This window comes from Hyla sarda, chromosome 5 (assembly GCF_029499605.1).
Source record: "Hyla sarda isolate aHylSar1 chromosome 5, aHylSar1.hap1, whole genome shotgun sequence".
Taxonomy (NCBI): domain Eukaryota; kingdom Metazoa; phylum Chordata; class Amphibia; order Anura; family Hylidae; genus Hyla; species Hyla sarda.
The window spans coordinates 70,267,458-70,285,000 of NC_079193.1; the positions used below are offsets into that span (position 1 = coordinate 70,267,458).

General features: G+C 41.5%; 1 protein-coding gene across 1 annotated transcript in view; it reads left to right on the plus strand.

Moving 5' to 3' along the window:
• The window catches only part of EXOG (exo/endonuclease G), a 97,608-nt gene that overhangs the window by 1,226 nt on the left and 78,839 nt on the right, over positions 1–17,543 (plus strand). The window contains exon 2 of the mRNA XM_056519638.1: positions 8,580–8,647. Coding sequence (XP_056375613.1) covers positions 8,580–8,647 — 68 coding nt within the window. The remainder of the gene's footprint in view (positions 1–8,579; positions 8,648–17,543) is intronic.

A 17,543-nucleotide genomic window follows, 5' to 3' on the forward strand; every position in this document is an offset into this window, starting at 1 on the left:
TTATTATATATTTTTAGTTGTGTTGTCTTGTAGTAAGTATATTTTAATGTAAGTTGGCTTTTCTGACAAGGGAGTTTAAACAAAATTAAGGAAAACGAAAAAAAAATTTCTAAATCTTTAGGAAGTGCTACCTTTTTTTTTTTTTAGTTTTTTTTTTTTTTTTATATATAAGAGCACCATTGTAAATAATTGTACACATTTGTAGATTAACTGAATACATTAGATAACTGGGTATGAATCACACATTTGCTATGGCTGTTTCACACTGACCTCTTCGAATAGACAGTAAGCCTTTTCTCCCTATTAAAAAAATCCTTCTCGGCTACCTTATATATTAAAATAGTAAGCCGGTGGTGACTTCCCTTTAGCTCAAGTATAGTTTTCCAGTATTGTTGTTCCTTTTATTATGTGTAATACATGTAAATAGGTCAGGCAAAATTGCCCCACCCCCAACAAGGTCATTGCCGATTAAGTCAAAGCTAGTGTTGCCTACCAGTTGAGATGGGCCAGTTGATATTGGCATGTTATAGATTTCGAGTAGTTAGGAGCATCCTTATTAACTGGGCCATCTCACTAAGGACAAGGCACTGTAGCTTCTTACCAAATTACCATTAGGGTATGGTCCCAAATACCAAATTTTCTGCAGAATATGCTGCAAGCATCGGTCACCTTATATACGCTGCACCGTCACGCCTCTCTCCCAGATGGCATTGGCTTTTCATTGATACATGTGGTTACCCGGCCACAGCCCTGTGTGCGGAGTAAGGTTTTTGAGGCTGGTCATATTGCACCAACGCCAGTCAGTTGAGCAAGCACTCTGTCTCTCGTGACTCTGACACATGTGCCAGCCGATGGCGTGGGGGTTTACTTCTGTGGCAGATTTTAGGTGACAGATGCTTGTAGTAGAAGCTGCAGTGGATTTCTTGCAGCGTGACTTTACCCTTAAAGGGGTTTTCTGAGCCTTACATTGATGGCCTATTCTTGAAAAAGGCTATCGATATCAGATTAGTAATGCTCGGACTCCTGGCACTTCCACCAATTTAGTTCTTCATTGCTTACCAGGTACAATGGTAGCGTAGTACTGGTATTGAATTTCATAAGTATGATGGCCTCTTCATTACTTACAAGGCACAGATCTATATATGCAGTAGCAGATGCAATACCAGATACAGCCACTTCTGAATGTAGGAAGCAGTCTCTGGTAAAAAAATAAGGAGGTGTAGGCCTCAAATAATTACTACTGCCCTATCAGTCAGCTGATCAGAAGAGGTGGCCGGAGTTGAACCCTCACAATCTAATATCTGTGACGTATTCTAAGAATAGCCCATCAATATAAAAGTCCCGTAAAACCCCTAAGGTCTAAGCTTAATGTGCAACTTGACTGACCAGCCGGATTACACATGTTTAAAAATACAGGAAATAACGCTTAAAGCAAATTAATATTGTGTTTGTTAATGTGCCTTTTTCTTTATATTCGCAAACACTTATCAAAGGCCAATCTTTATTGGTCTCTTCCTATAAATACACGCTGGAATATGTATAGTGTGTATAGATATTTTTTATATATTTTTTGGTTAATATGAAAGGCTTACTGTCTATTTCACTGAACTTTGCATTAACGTTGTTTCTTTTCCTCCCGACATTAAGAAAGACAGAAGAAAATCTCAGAAGCTTTAATGTATTTAGTATAAGTGCCATATTTGATTTGATAGTCTTTAATAACTGTGTATGTCTTTAAGACCGTACGATCCACATAAAAGAATGTTGCTACAAAATGGTTCAGCATTTTGGGGTTTTATAATCTAGAATGCTGCAATTTATATTTTAATATAAATAGGTAAATTTACAGATCGTATTGTGTTCTGGGGAGAACAGCAAATTCTAGATAAATGTTTTTAATACTACTAGTTCCTTGTTGTTCAGTTATTGGTGATGCTTAAAAAATGTTTTGGTGTATTCCTTGTAGCCAAAATGTGGGAAATAATATATTTTTAAAGGACAGAATATAAAAGCATACTGCATATGCAGAAATGTAGGGAGCCAAATTAAGAATTCTAAGATGCATCACCAACATATTTAAATTAAAATGTTAAAAAAAAGTAACATTACCACAAGCTATGTACGGTAACTTTTTTTTATTACTTAAACTCAAACTAGCCAGCAGAATCCACTCTATTAATAGTGATTTACAATTGGCATTGTATTTGATGGGTAATACCTTAAATTTCTATTGACTTTTCTAGGATGAAGAAATACATTGTCATTGATTGTAACACCATAAAATGTGGCCTGTGTTTACATTTTATTCCTCTTTCTCCTTTTTTGGAAAACTTGCTACATTCTTGTTTCAATGTCTTACAGAACAGAACTATTCTTTAAACCAAAGGCCGGCAAAATTACTTAGAATTGACAAGCTAATATTGCCATTACTGGAAATCGGGGACGATGTACACTAAGTATTATTTACTCTGCAAAATTATAACCCTAAGGGTCCTTTTGGAAAGGCAGACAACGCCAGGTCAAAGTGCCGATCAAGCAGATCGGCACTCCTTTAGCAAGCCTTTTTACACAGCTTAATTATTGTGCAGTTTGTATGGCCCTTATATCATTGTAAGCCGCACATTCGTTGTTTACATAGGTATATGCATAGCCAACCAATGATTACTTTTAGGACTGCACAATCCCAGTGATCAGCCAACGACCACTCGTTGCTCGTACATTGACTGATCACTAGATCTTCTCCACAGATCAAGCATCTGGCTGATGATCACCCCGTGTAAAAGGCCCTTGTGTATTTATTTTTCTGTTACAGAGCTTCAAGTCCTATGCATGGACATATCTAAGAATATAATAAATACATTGGCACAGAGTTCTAATATTTTAAGAATAGAATGACTCTGTAATCTCCAGGGTAAATAAATTCTTAGTAATGATAATACAGTAGTGCTGCTTTAACTCTTAGGGTACATTCACACAGATGGTTTACCCAAGAGTTTCCCGCTGCGGATTTGAGCGGCGGCAGGTGTTCCGCAGTGGAAAATTTGCAGCAGACCCTATTTTGGTAAATGTAATCTTCTGTAGATTTTCCACCACAGAACACCAGCCGTGGCTCACATCTGCAGTGGGAAACTTATGGGTAATCTGTTCCCCTAAACGTACACTCAAAGAAGATTCATATCTTTGAAGTGCCTACAATTTCCATTTTTAATCAGGTACTTATGTTCTTTTTAAATAAGTATATTGTCGTACTGATGGGTATTTTTCTAGCTTTTTGGTACCAAAGGAGTTGCCTAAGAGGTTGGAAATAAAGAAAACAAGGCAAATGTTCTAAAATAATAAAAACAGTATTTACCTCTTTAATTCCCCACCATTTCAGTGCAGATACATCCTGATGTAAATTCGGGTAGAAAATCCTGATTCGGGTAGGTACATCCTGATGTACCCCAATGGTCTTTGTATACAGATTCTCAACAATGATGTACCGTCCCGGCACGTGACCATTTTAGCCACAAATTGTCATGGGATCTTTTGGCAACATGTAAACAAAGACTTGTGGGGGAAAAACAAGTTTAAGTATGACAACCCCTTATCTGAAGGATGCTTGTCTGGCTCCTATATCCCCTGGCACTCAGCTCTTATCTTTAGGGAAATAATTGTCCAGCCGCATAATTGAAATATAGTATTACATGTCACCTGTTTGAATGAACTGGCAGCCATTATATACATATGTGGAGTGGCCTGTCGCAGCAGGTGGCGCTCCTATTGGCCTAGTTTTATAATGTCCACATGCACTAGGGGGCTACTTAGGTCGGAAAAAAAATATGCCCAGAGATTTAGTGAGACAACCACTTTATTGGTATTATTTCTTGGTTGTAAAGCACCAATAAGTTCTAGGATGCTGTATACATAAGACAATAAAAGCAAGAACAGTAAACGTGAGTTACAAAGAATGTGCGGTTACAAAATAAATACCCTGCCCATGAAGGCTTGCAGTCTACAAACTGCTGCAATTTATGGTACAGATTAATTTAGTGTTGGTAATGTTTACAACAGTATATAATACTTAGTGTACACTAAACCTGTTTATACATTTTGTCTATAATATTATCTAAAATTAGATAATCCAAAAATTCTACGGTTTGTCTTCTCTTCAATATTTACAGTTTTTTAAATAATAATTCAGCCGTGTATTCTAAATCTGGCAGGTTAGCAATAATTTAACAATACCAGCAATTGATTGTGTGATTCAAATGCAATATGACTATAGCTTTCTGTATGCACCTTGAAATATTTTTGTAGCAATTACCCAGTAAAAGTGCTTTACTGTTGGAATGTTACTCTGTTCAGTTAGGGATAAGATTATTAGCTGTCTTTCCTTTCTATTTCAACATAATTATTTTTTTAACGTTTTTTGCGCATTCTGTACAACTCATGGATTAAGACAGGACCTCAAATCTTTTATCATTTCCTCTGTGACGGAATACTTTTTACATGTTTTAAAATTTAAGAAAATATGTTTGTGCCTTTGTTTCACTAGGGAGGGAACAAAACACGTGTGCAAAGCTTCTGAATTTGTTTAATTTACCTGCAGGATATTTCATTTCTTTCTTCTCTGACTCTTGAGATCCAGTGAACTATGTAAACAAATTACCTCAAAACTCATGTTAAACAGTGTTGCTACTTTTGGTATTCTGCCATATGAATCCGAGAACCTTTTTTTGTCTTTGTTTGGAATGATTAAATTCTGTATAAATTTTTTTTTTTTTTTGAAGATTAGGGCAAAGAAAAGGTTTTCTTTTCCCAATATAGGCTAAAGCTCTTGCGTTGGTTTGGAAACATTAAATGGGTGCTTAAACAAAGTTGTCACCTGCCACTATGAATTGATAGTAAGGGTGTAAATTTATTATTGGCAGGTCCCTCAGAATATAAAAATTAATGTTATCTACACGAGAGCAGAAGGTCACTTTTCATTTGTAATCTATGCAACTAATTTCAAACAGAAATGTAAAGTAAAAGTTAAAACACATATTAACGTTTAATAGAGGCACAATGGACTTTATTCAGCATTTTAAGTTAAATTTATAAATTTTGAAGCCTTTTGTTAAAAAAAATTAAAAAAAATTACCCAAATTTTTGAATAGGTGCCAATAAAAGGATGAGAAGATTATGGGGGGGGGGGAAATCAGATCAATTCTTTCACTTTTTGGGGGTGAAATGGGGAAAATGAGACAGTTTACATTCTTATTGGGGGATGGGATTTTTCACCTTTTTTTTAAAACTTATTTTACTTTTAATTTTACACTTTAATAGTCCACATAGGGGACTATTTATAGCAATCATTTGATTGCTAATACTGTTCATTGCTATGCATAGGGCATAGCACTGATCAGTGTTATCTGTCCTCTTCTTCTCGATCTCAGACCAGAGCAGAAGACCCGTGGAAGGAAGCGGAGGCAAGTAAGGGGACCTCAGTCTGCCGTTCTGGATGATCGGATCTCCACATATCTCTGTATTGATCACGGCATCGAAGGGGTTAATGGCAGACATCCGCCGATCGCCGATGTCTGCCATTACCGGCGGGTCCTTGGCTGCTCCGACGCTCGCGATCATGAATAGAACGTAAATGTATGTCCTGGTGCATTAAGTACCACCGCACCAGGACGTACATTTATGTCCTGCGTCATTAAGGGGTTATACATTTTGTACAGTGGTCATTTTCCTTAAGAAAATTCCCCCCCCCCCCCCCCCCAATAGAAGACCACTTTTCAGTGCAGCTTTGTGTGGTCTTCTCAAATATATATTTGTCACCCTATCTGAAAGCATTATATGATGGTCACTGAGCTCTGTTTTATATCTAGGCTTTTTAGAATTTAAAGCAGAATTTGAGAAACTCCTTGGTGAAACTGTGAAAGTCTTTCTTACCCCATCCCAAGTTGTTAGGCAGCTTGCGTGGGTGGAGTCAACAGGACTCTCACTAGTAGTCTTGTTGGGATTTACTCTGCTTTATACTGAAAAAACCTACATGCAAACTTATATATCATAGAGCTCAGCTTATCTTCATCTATCATATCCTCCTCTCTGGGCAGCCAAAATGATCTCATAGGTTCGCCTTTAAAGAAGACATGTCAGCTTGACTGACAAGTCTGTTTTATGGGTCGAATGAGGGATTATATAGTAGATACTGCCAATAGATGGCGCAGTGAACTTTTTCTTTTGGGGAAGAGAGAACTTGCACAGTCATTAACAGAACACTGTCTAATGCTCAGTGCAGGGGCTATGCATGGCTAGAATTTATTTAAATTTTTTTTATCTCATGTCCCACCCCCACAGAACCTGAAATAAACAAAACACTGTATTTAATATTTGTGTTCAAATTTTTTTTTTTTTTAAAGCTGTTCTAAAATTATGCAAGAAAACCTTCTGAGCCATTTGAGCAAGGTTTTGTTATTTTTATAATTTACCAAAGGCTTTATCATTTTATAAATTTATTATGTAGCTAATGATCCAATTAAAAAATGACTTTGGGTTATTTAATGTAAATGCTGAATATGGTCCTATGATCAAGAATGCATTCCTTATAACAGAACAATCTAGTTTTTACAGTAGTTTATCAGATTTCAGGGTTATTTCCACACATCTTCAAATATTTCATTTCATGCTGGTATGTAATGTGCCAGGATTTGCCATCAGAAGTCAGAGCCCTTCATCTACATATTTCATTTTTTATTTTTTTTTGTATGGGGTTATGTGGGGAATAGCTGAGATGACTTAAACGTCCATTTTATTTTTCAGTGAAAATGAACTTTATTAAATATTTCTGGAAGTCTGATTTTAAAAGAAGATTTGGCTTTGTCAGTGTTTGAGTATGTGTCAAACGTTTGTGTACATAGTGGTCCTAGGATTCTTTTGTTGAAGAATCTGGTCCAAGGATATTGTAAAGTCTCCAGTCATGGAGAAACATTGTAAGATGCAAGGAATCTCCTTGAAGTTTTAAATTTCATAAACAAAATATTGTTCATAATCACTAGTGTCTTAATTTTCACTATTGGTTAATTCTCACAATGCCATTTTCAAAGGAAAACTAAGGCTTAAATACATGTTTGTAAAAGAAAGTGTGTTTATCGGATATATATGTACATATTTAATAGCCAAAGGGACATTGTCTGGGAATGCAGTTATGTTTTGTATTTGATTTTTAGGCGCAGACCGGAAAGTATGATTTTTATTTTTTGATTATTATATCCATTTCGCAAATTTCATCAAGCAAAGTATAGACTTGTTGTATCCCCTCCGTCTCATCGAAAGCATTATTGTGTATATGAGGAATTCCTCATGTATCTGTGTATTTGTTCAATTTCATGGACAGCGTTTTAAAATGGGTAACTTTGTATTTTCGTTACTAGTTTTTGTTTTACCTTTATTTTTTCGACTGCATACATCTTGTGCATGTTTAACAAAAATGTTGTTCTGATTCTTTTTTTTTTTCAGGAACTTTGATTTTTATGTTTTGAAATTTGTAAGACTCTGTTATTTAATGGGGGAGGGATTTGGGGGACGATATTTGTGAATGTAATATTTAGCATTAATTTAAACATAACTGTCTTACATATATGCTGGCATCTGGAAAATTCTTGGTCCCAACTACCTGTGTTTTTCTTTTTTTTTCTTTTTATATATTTTTTGGATTTGAAAAGTGTACACTCTTAATATACTTTGTAAAAAAATGTTTTTAAAATCTGTATTTACAGGAAAAAAAAACTTTTACCTTTGCTTATCTGGTATCTGTACTGAGAAACTTGATGGGAAGTCTTTTTACGATGGTCAAAGAAAAACATGTTTTTGTTTTTGTTTTGTTTTTGTCCTTAGTCCCAAATTGCAAAATATTGTTTGGATAAAATGAGAGGTGGAATCATGTGTGTTCTATTTCACTATTGTAGCTATAATTATATGTAGCGGAGTTAGCTTGTACTACTGATTTAACAATCTTTATGCTAAAGTATCCTGTTTAAGATTATATATATATATATATAAATATACACCTATATATACAGTTGAGCCTGTTGCTGTAACCCATTTGAAACTGATGGACTCTTAAATGGATGTATTTATCTATACCAAGGTAATATGTATAAATAGATATGTCCACCTCTAAAACACATTTCATTGCAATGCAGTTTGACTTAAGGTGTTTTTCGAGAGAACAATGTATCATAGTTAATACATTTTGCTGTGAAGCTTTGTCCCTTTTTACTGTAGTAAGGTTTAAGAAAGAAAAAGAAGTATTGCGTTTGAGATTAGATTTATTGAGTTCCGGTTTGACTGCTTAAATTATTTGCACTGGGTGCCAGGAAAAAAAAAAAAAAGTCATGAATGTAGTATATACCCTGTGTGAAGCAGCCACACCATAACCAATAGGAGGACAATTTTAGAAAGGACTTTTATCTTTTTTTTTTTTTTGTATATGAAAATGAACAATAAATTACAGGTAAATATTGAACAATGTCTCTCTTTTGTTTTTGTTTTTTGAACTTTTATTTAAAGAACATACAGCATGCCTAACTGTGGTTTCCTTCTTTTAGTTGCCTCAAGTCCATAATTTGGAGAGTGATCAAGAGGAGGGAGTGGGGTTGTATGTGAAGATCATAATGTAAATAAATACTTATGAATTTGGTAACTAAATGGTCACTGTCTCTTAAAACAATTTCCCTCCATTTGATGCCCTCCCATTGCTGCCCCGTAAGTAGTCCCCTGGACCGGGAGTTATATTTACCGTGTCCCACCCCCTTGGCTTGATTGACAGCTTGATTCATGTCACCACTCCGTCTCTTTAGGGAGCAGAGCGATGGCGTGGGCTGTCAACCAAGCAGATGGGTCGGGACCACGGCTGGAGTAACGGGAATCGGCAAGTATAACTCCCCGCCTAGGGGACTACTTACGGGGTGGCCGAGGGGGAATTTATAACTTGATATGCTTACCATCCCGTGGGGCTAAAACGTCCCCCAAGGATGGTGATGATAAAGAATTTATCATACATAACATGTTGCCAAGCGTTATAAATATGGTAAAATCTGCTTGTTTCCCTTTTAAGTGCTCAGCGGTGATAAGCAGCGTCCTGAGGTTAGAGACCTAGCACTGTTGCAGAGATCATTGGGGGGGGGGGGGGGGGTAGATGGGGTGCAGGTTGTGTTAATGTCATAGAGGTCACATGACCCTTATCCCCCATCGTAATCTAAAGTGGAGTACCCCTTGGCCACTAGGTTTCTCAGTTCTCTACAAACTGATGACCACTGTCTGATGTTAAGGAAACTGTTAAGCTGCAGAGTGACTCAAGGGGGTTTTGGCTTAGCTTGTGCAGGGGAGAGTCGGAGCTGTGCGAATGCAAGTTGACAGTCTGTCCTCATTGGCTTCATGTGCTATTTAGATACTTATGTAGTTCAGGGCTGCTTTTGTGATGTAATTTCTTCATTGTTAAAATCCTTAGCTTGTTATCACAATCATCTTCAGCTGTCCACTGCTTAGACAGATGCTGTACAATCCCTGCATTGCTGTGATGGTGAGTGCTTAAATTTCACCCCCCCCCCCCCCCCCCCCACCCAAAATGTACTGTAAATCATCCCCCAGCATAGCGCAAGCCTGTTTATTCCTGTGCATTTTCTCCAGCACTAAGTCATGGCAGAGAGGAGAAGGTGCTGTCCTGTGAAATAAAATAAAGGAAGTCCCTAAGTGAGTACTGATTGCAAACAACCCAGCTTAGGTCATGGCTATGAAGTAATGTAAAATTATAGCTCTTTACAATAGAGAGGACTCTCAGGGGCTCAATTATGGCATTAAAGTAGTTATCTGGAGACTTAAAATTAAAAAGTACTCCACATGGCTTGTTTCTGGCACCAGTCACTGCTCCCCGATGCACAGTCCTCCTCTACCCATTGCTCTATTTTATCTGTGTTCCTTCTTCCTGCACACCCTAGTAAAACTAAATTTCCCAGAAGTCCTGGGAGGGGAGAAGTGGACAGAGGAAAGCAATTTTTTTTCCAGGTCCTGTCTGTTACATCTTATTCCAATAGGGACAACAGCCTAGTGCAGGTAATAAGTTTATATTACAATAAAGTTGGTCTGACCATGAGGGAACAATATATGAATAATCTTTGCTATCCTGAGTGACCCTTTTAAAAACAATAAAATTATATAGTCACCACTCTTAAGGGTTATTGTAACCAAAATATGCAGGTTTTTAAAACATTTTTAAGTAATTTTTTTTGACAGTTATGCTTTCAAGGTTTAGCAAAATTGTATCCAAAGCAAGAGCCTCTGGTTGATCTTTATTTTTTTTCTTTAGCTTATACAGGTGTTTGAAAATGATAAATCTATGACAGCTGGGTTCCCTTATTGGTAAACAAAATCAAGGGTTGTCCTTGTAGGATAATACCTTTTTAATGTGCCAGAGTTTTTAAAACTGAGAACTTTCAACGCTCACTGGCCCTGCTCCAACTCTGCGATGCCTGGCGTCTCTTACATCCCTCAGACAGGGACTTTAGCTTTTACTCTCCTCCCCATGCCTCCTATAGCCGCATTGACTTAATTCTGATACAACACAGTTCCCTCCCCTGGTTGACTTCGGCTTCGGTTGGTCACATCTTGTGGTCAGATCATGCACCTGTGTATTGCTCTCTGACGGTTCCCTTCTTGTCCCATTCTGCGTGGTCTTGGAGGCTGAATGAATCCCTGCTCCTGGACCCGTGTGTGTTTCCGATCTCAAGCATCTGTGACCAACTTTGTCGCTGACCAACTGACCCTACCCCACCCCCAGTTCGCTGGGAAGCCCTTAAATGTGTTCTCCGAGGGGTGCTCATGCGTCATGGCGCCCGCCTTAAACGCCAAAAGGCCCTTTCCAAAGTAGTCTCCCTCAAACTGGCCCACAAGCGATCCCTCTCCACTTTTGTCCTTCGGGACCTTAACCTAGCAAGATTGGAAGGGAGACGCCTTCTTGAGGCCTCCTGGGGACGCTTTATACAAGTCGGCCGTAGCTAATTTTATGAATACGGCAACAAGTGTGGTCGCATAGTGGCCAGGGCATTACGCTCTAAATTGGCGCAGACTCTCATATCCTGCATTAAATCCCCTTCCGGGTCCCTGGTCCATACCACCCCCTGACATTCTTTCTGTATTCCATACTTTCTTCTCCAAACTTTATAACCTGCACAACTCCCCACCGTCTCCTCCCCTCTCCCCCCCCCCCCTTCCACTCCCTCCTCTTTCCTCTCTCTTTCTCCTGCTCAAATAGAACATATGGAGGCCCCTTTCTCAGCTGACGAGTTCTCATGTAATCAAGAATCTCCCAGGTGGCAAAAACCTGGGCCCTGACGGCTACACGGCCCGGTTCTATAAAACTCTGGAATCTTCCCTTTCTCCCCTCATGCTCATCATCTTCAACTCTATATCCCTGACAGCTCCCTTCCCGCCAGACTCCACCTTAGCACATGTTGTGGTTCTGCCCAGGCCAGTAAAGTATCCCCAAGCCTGTGGTAGCTGTCACCCTATCTCCCTGCTGAATGTAGACCTCAAAATATATTCCAAACTCTTGGCCAACCGCCTGAACACTATCCTCCCTTCCCTCATTCACTTGGACCAAGTAGGCTTTGTGCCGGGGAGGGAAGCCAGGGATAACACGTTGAAATCCATTGATCTCATTCACTATGCCCAATCACGACGGATCCCCCTGATGGTCCTCTCGTTGGATGCCGAAAAAGCCTTTGACCGTGTGTCCTGGTCCTCCCTGTTGCAAACTCTCCAGAGTATTGGTCTAGGCCAGTGATGGCGAACCTATGGCATGCCGAGCCCCCTCTGTGGGCACGCGGCCACAGGCCCTCGTCACGTTCCGGACATCCCTGTGTCTCGAAAGGTCATTTCGGGACACAATGATGTCCCGGTTACCTCTCTGCGGTCCCACGTTAGCTTTAGAAATGCAGGGACCGCCGGGAGGTAGAGCACGCAGGGACATCCAGTGCGTGCGCCCGTAAAGCAGAGCGGAGCATCGGGGAGGACCGAGGATGACGCGTGCATGGTAAGCGACCAGCGGGACGTCATCTTCGGTGTTCCGTCAGCCTCCAGCCATACACTTTATATGGCTGGAGGCTGTATGTCTGTGGGGGAACACTGCCTGCCTAATGTGGGGGAACACTGCCTGTGCCTAATGTGGGGAAACACTTCCTGCACCTAATGTGGGGGAACACTGCCTGCCTAATGTGGGGGGAACACTGCCTGCCTAATGTGGGGGGAACACTGCCTGCCTAATGTGGGGGGGAACTTTACTGCCAACCTAATGTGGGGGGAACTTTACTGCCAACCTTGTGAGGGGAACTATACTGCCAACCTTGTGGAGGGAATTATACTGCCAACCTTGTGGGGGGGAGCTATACTGCCAAGCCTAATGTGGGGCAACAATACTGCCAACCTAATGTGGGGGAACTATACTACACCAAATGTGGGGGAACTATACAGCCAACCCTAATGTGCGGGGAACTATACTGCCAACCTAATGTGGGGAACTATACTGCCAACCCTAATGTGTATTCTGATTTAATTGCTGTGCTGGCACTTTGAGGGGAAAAAAGTTGGCATGCATTACGGTTCGGGCACTCGGGCTCAAAGTTTCGCCATCACTGGTCTAGGCCCTGCCTTCATCACGAGTTATGGCATTGTAGAATTCCCCGTCCGCTCGGTTAAAAATCAATGGCTCCCTCTCCTCCCCCTTTCAAATACGGAACGGCACCAGGCAGGGCTGTCCCCTCTCTCCCCTCCTGTACGTTCTGGTAATGAAACACCTGCTCTCCTCCATCCGTGAGGATCCTAATATTTGAGGCCTCTTGGTGGGCGATCATGAATGCAAATGCTCAGCATTTGCGGATGACCTGTTGGTTTACCTCACTCATCCGGTGCTGTCACTTCCATCCAATTTTAAAATACATTTTTCCAAATCTGAGGCACTTGGTGTTTCATTGCCAGATCGGGAACTGATAACCCTACGCTCCTCCTTCCCTTTCACTTGGCCCTCCAGGGGAATTTAGTACCTGTCATTCCTGCTGATTTGTCCACTTTGTTTTCTTTTAATTTTTCTACCATGCTAACACGTATCCGCTCCAGTCTAGCTGCCTGGGATCGCAGGGAGTTTTCCTGGTTTGGTTGGATTGCCATACTGATGATGAAGATCATGCCGCGTTTGTTGTATTTGCTCCAAACGCTTCCAATACACATTCCCTCTGTGTTTTGGTTGCACCTCCAGAGATGGTTCGGTTCTTTTGTGTGGTCGTCCTCTCGTCCCATGATGAACAGGCTCCTTCTGACTCGCCAGAGGCTTTTGGGTGGGGTGGGACTTCCAGATGGCAGACTCTACTATCTTGCATGCGCCCACGGTAGAATTCTGGACTGGTTTCATAACCCCGACCGCAAGTTGTGGGTTAAACTGGCCCAAGCCTTGTGCCCCCGTTCTCTCTCTTCACTCCCCTGGACCTGGTCCCCCCACTCTCATATTCCATTCCGCTCTCCTTCTCCACCAAGCATACCCTGGCCTCCATATATTCAGCGAGCAGAGGGAGCTCCCTAGTGGACCGTTCGGGCCCTCTACTCCCCATCTCTGACCATCCTGATTTCCCTCCCGGCTGGTCCTCGGAGGGCTGCTTCCTAGGCGCTTCCCTTTCCAAACCCATGCGCCTATGTCATGTCCTGGCCGAGGGGATCCTTAAGCCTCTAGAATCCCTTCGGGAATCCTGGCCGGTCTCCCGACGTGCTGTCTTTGAATATCTGCAACTGAAGCCCTTTAACTTTATGTGGTACCCTCCCTGCCACTCGTTCAATGACCCCCTTTGAGCGCCTTTGCTTGGCCTCGTCCTGCCCTCTGCATTCAGTTTCCCACCTGTATTCCCTTTTGCTCTCCTCCAGGTCACAAGCACTCCCGTCCTATTGTGGGGCGTGGGAAGCTGAACTCGGCCATCAATATACTCCAGAGCAATGGTCTCGCTGTTTTTACCTGACTCATAAGTCGGTAATGGCCACCAAGGCCAAGGAGACCAGTTTCAAAATTCTCTCCTGTTGGTACCGTGTGCCATCCCTGCTTCCTGCTAGAGATGCGGAACTGCCGAGGGCACGATGATTCATATCTGGTGGAGTTGTCCAGCTTTCTCCTCTTTCTGGCACTCAATTCTGTCCATCATGCAAACAGTGTCTGGCGTCTACATTCCCCATGACCCAGGGGCGGTCCTGTTGTTTATGTTCCCCATGTTTGCTCCTAAATTTAAACGTTCACTTCTACGACATCTCCTACAGGCGGTGAAAACGGTAATCCTGCGGCATTGGCGCTCACCAGAAGCCGCTACTGTAGATGAGTGGGTTGCTGAAATAGCCTCTGCTCAACGCATGGAAGAACTACTGGCTGTGTCCTCCTCTGAAGTGTCTCGTTATGCCTCCACTTGTATGCCCTGGTCTAGTTTCTGTTCTTCGGATACCTTTCGCTCTGGGTCTTCCTCCCTTAGTGCGGCCACCGGGTAACCTCCTAGCTTTCTCCCACCTCCTTCCCCTTTCTTTCTTACTGTCGCTTCTACACTCCCTGTTCTTTTGCCTTTCCACTCCTTCTGCTATTTCCTTTCTACCTTTTGGAATAGCTTTTAGTGTAGCCTTCAGCTGTTCCGTGATGCCTCCTGATTTCCCTTCACTCTCCAACCCTTACTTTCTATTCTTATTTGCTCCATTGGGCTGCTCTCTCATTGTCCATGTTTTTCCCCTCCTGTTCCCTTCTTTTTTTATCAAATCTCTTTTTTATTAAACATTTTCATTAGTAGAACGTAGGGTACAGAAAAGTAAAGGGAGGAGGGTACAGTACAATAAGGAGTATGTTGACAGCCAAAAATATGTCAGATCACCCACAATGTCAATGACACTACTTCACATCCGATATGATAGCATAGGCTATGAAAGGAGAATTCCTGCTGTCTGTTTAGTAGCTATAGGTCAATACCGACCTAGGATTAACATCAGATTTTGAAACGTCACAGTATCAGGTCAAATCTGGATATGGTGTACTCAGATATATGGGGGGGGGGTAGGAAGGAGGGATAATTATGTGGAAAGGGGGGGGGAGAGACAAGAGAGGGGGAAAAGGGTAAAAAAACAAGATTAACTATATACAAGCCAGGCAATGGTTATTACATTTGGTATCGTATAACTGCTGCAGAACATTCAAAGAAATAGTGTAGGCCATTAGTAATTTTAGGACTTCAGGAGGGGACAATCGTGAGAAGGGTATGGGTGAAATCTAGTAAATCATATCCGGAGAGGTGACGGACGCTTGTGAGCTGTATATCTAGAGGATCAGGGAGGGCCAATATGTGATATGGCAAGAGTTCCAATTAAAGTGTGTACCTGCCTTCAAGGGGAAGAGGAGCCATTGAGCGAAGAGCGAAACTGTCTCCACGGAGACCAGGTAACGACGAAGGCATCATGTCTCCTCAACTCCCAGCTGACTAACTCCTTCATGCGGTATATATAGTCAATTTTCGTGTACCAGGAAGTTAGAGTGGGGGGTTCAGTTTGTCGTCAGAGGAAAGGAATCAAGAGCTTAGCAGCGGTTAGTAGCGTGGTTGCCAGGTCTTCTTTTTTGGTGGGAAAGCAGGATGAGGGGCCCAGAGGAGGAGAAGAGGTGCGTGAAAGGAATTTAAACTTTAGTCATCAACTCTATATGTTTCAGAACTCCATCCCAGAAGTGCTTAAGCCTAGAACAGTATAACCAAATATGCGATAAGGAGCCAGTTTCTGCATTACAGCGCCAACACAGGTTATTACTAACAAGATTAATACGATAAAGCCATTCAGGAGTGCGATACCACCTAGTCAGTAGCTTGAGGGAATTTTCTTGTATTCTGACACATCTAGAGAAACCATGAGAACGTGATAAAAATTATTTTAACTTCATCTTTAGAAAAAGTAGCATTCAGTTCCGTACTCCATGTAAGCAAATAACTAGGTGTCACAGGCGAAGAAGAAATAAGTAGCTCCGCATATAAATGTGAGATAATACCCTTAGGAAGTGTCGGATGTACATAGTATTTATCGAGCCAAGAAAGAGGGGGTATCTTAGGGAGAAGCCTCCGAAATTGTCTAGTAGTCTGTCTTAAGCTAAGGCGTGTTAAGAAATGTAGTTCCATGCGGGACATGCTGGGTAATAAATTTGCAGGGTCATCATTCTCAACGGTATAAAGGTCTTTAATGAGGAAATTGTCAAAGCATGCCCATGTGTCTGTGGTCACCCTCTAAATTTAAATAGTGGGGCAAATCAGAAAGGGGAGCTAGCGGGGATATTTTGGTTGCCCTCGCCTCTGAGGCCAAATAATTAAGATAAACCTGGATGTGCCCTTCGTTAAGGGGTTAAGAGAATTTCTCAAGGGGCTGCTGAAAAGGGATGATCAGATCGCTCCCCTGGAAGTGTTATTCATGAGGCACCACTCAGTCTCCGCATATAAAGGCCTGGGAGATTGTCGGGCTAGATCCAGCCACCTTGAAAGATGTATGGCTTGGTAGTATTTGCATAGATCCGGAAGGCCCATCCCCCCTTGTGAAGGTTTAAGGATCAGAAGCCTATGAGGTAGTCTTGGTTTCTTACTGGACCAAAGGAATCTATTGAATTCCTTGCGGAGGGCGCTAAAAAAGGAGGTAGGGACCATAATTGGTAAAGTTTGCAGAACATCTAGAATTTGAGGGACTATATAGGTTTTTAGATAGTTTTTTCTGCCCAGCCAGGTAGTCATAGGGAGCCTGAAATTTGCTAGCTGTTGTTTTATTTTATTCAGCAATGGGACGTAATTTTCCAAAAATATGGCTGATGGATTCCTAGTCAGGAGGACACCTAGGAAATTTCATATGATTGACCGGCCAGCGGAAAGGGGCCAACAGTTTTAGTGGGGGTACTTTTTCTTCTGGCACAGAAACATTTAAGATTTCAGATTTGTTAAAGTTGACTTTGAAGTTAGAGAGATGTCCATATTCCATAAAGATATCTAACACCTTGGGGAGTGCCACTGATGGATTGGTGATGATTAAGAGCAGGTCTGCGAAATCGGCAGTTTTGTGCATGAAGCCCCCTAGCTGCAGACCTTGTATGGTTGTCTGATTTTTTTGTATTAAGGCCTCTATTGTGAGGAAGAAAAGGGAAGGGGAAAGCGGGCATCCCTGGCGCATTCCGTTTGTAATGGAAAAATGTTGGGACAGTGTGCCATTAATGCGTAAACGAGCTAAAGGGCACGAGTACAGGGCGTTAATGGCAGATATAAACTCTGGGGGGAAATTAAACTTCTGCAGTATGGCTGTCATAAAGGACCAGGAAACTCGGACGAACGCTTTTTCAGCATCTGTACCTAACAATATTAGATCAGTGTGGGAGCAACGTGCATAATGAATGAGGGATAGGAGGCGTGTAGTATTATGTTTGCCTTCTCTAGATTGGACGAAACCCACTTGTTCAGGGCCAAGAAGTTGGGGCAGAAGATGTTTCATTCGGA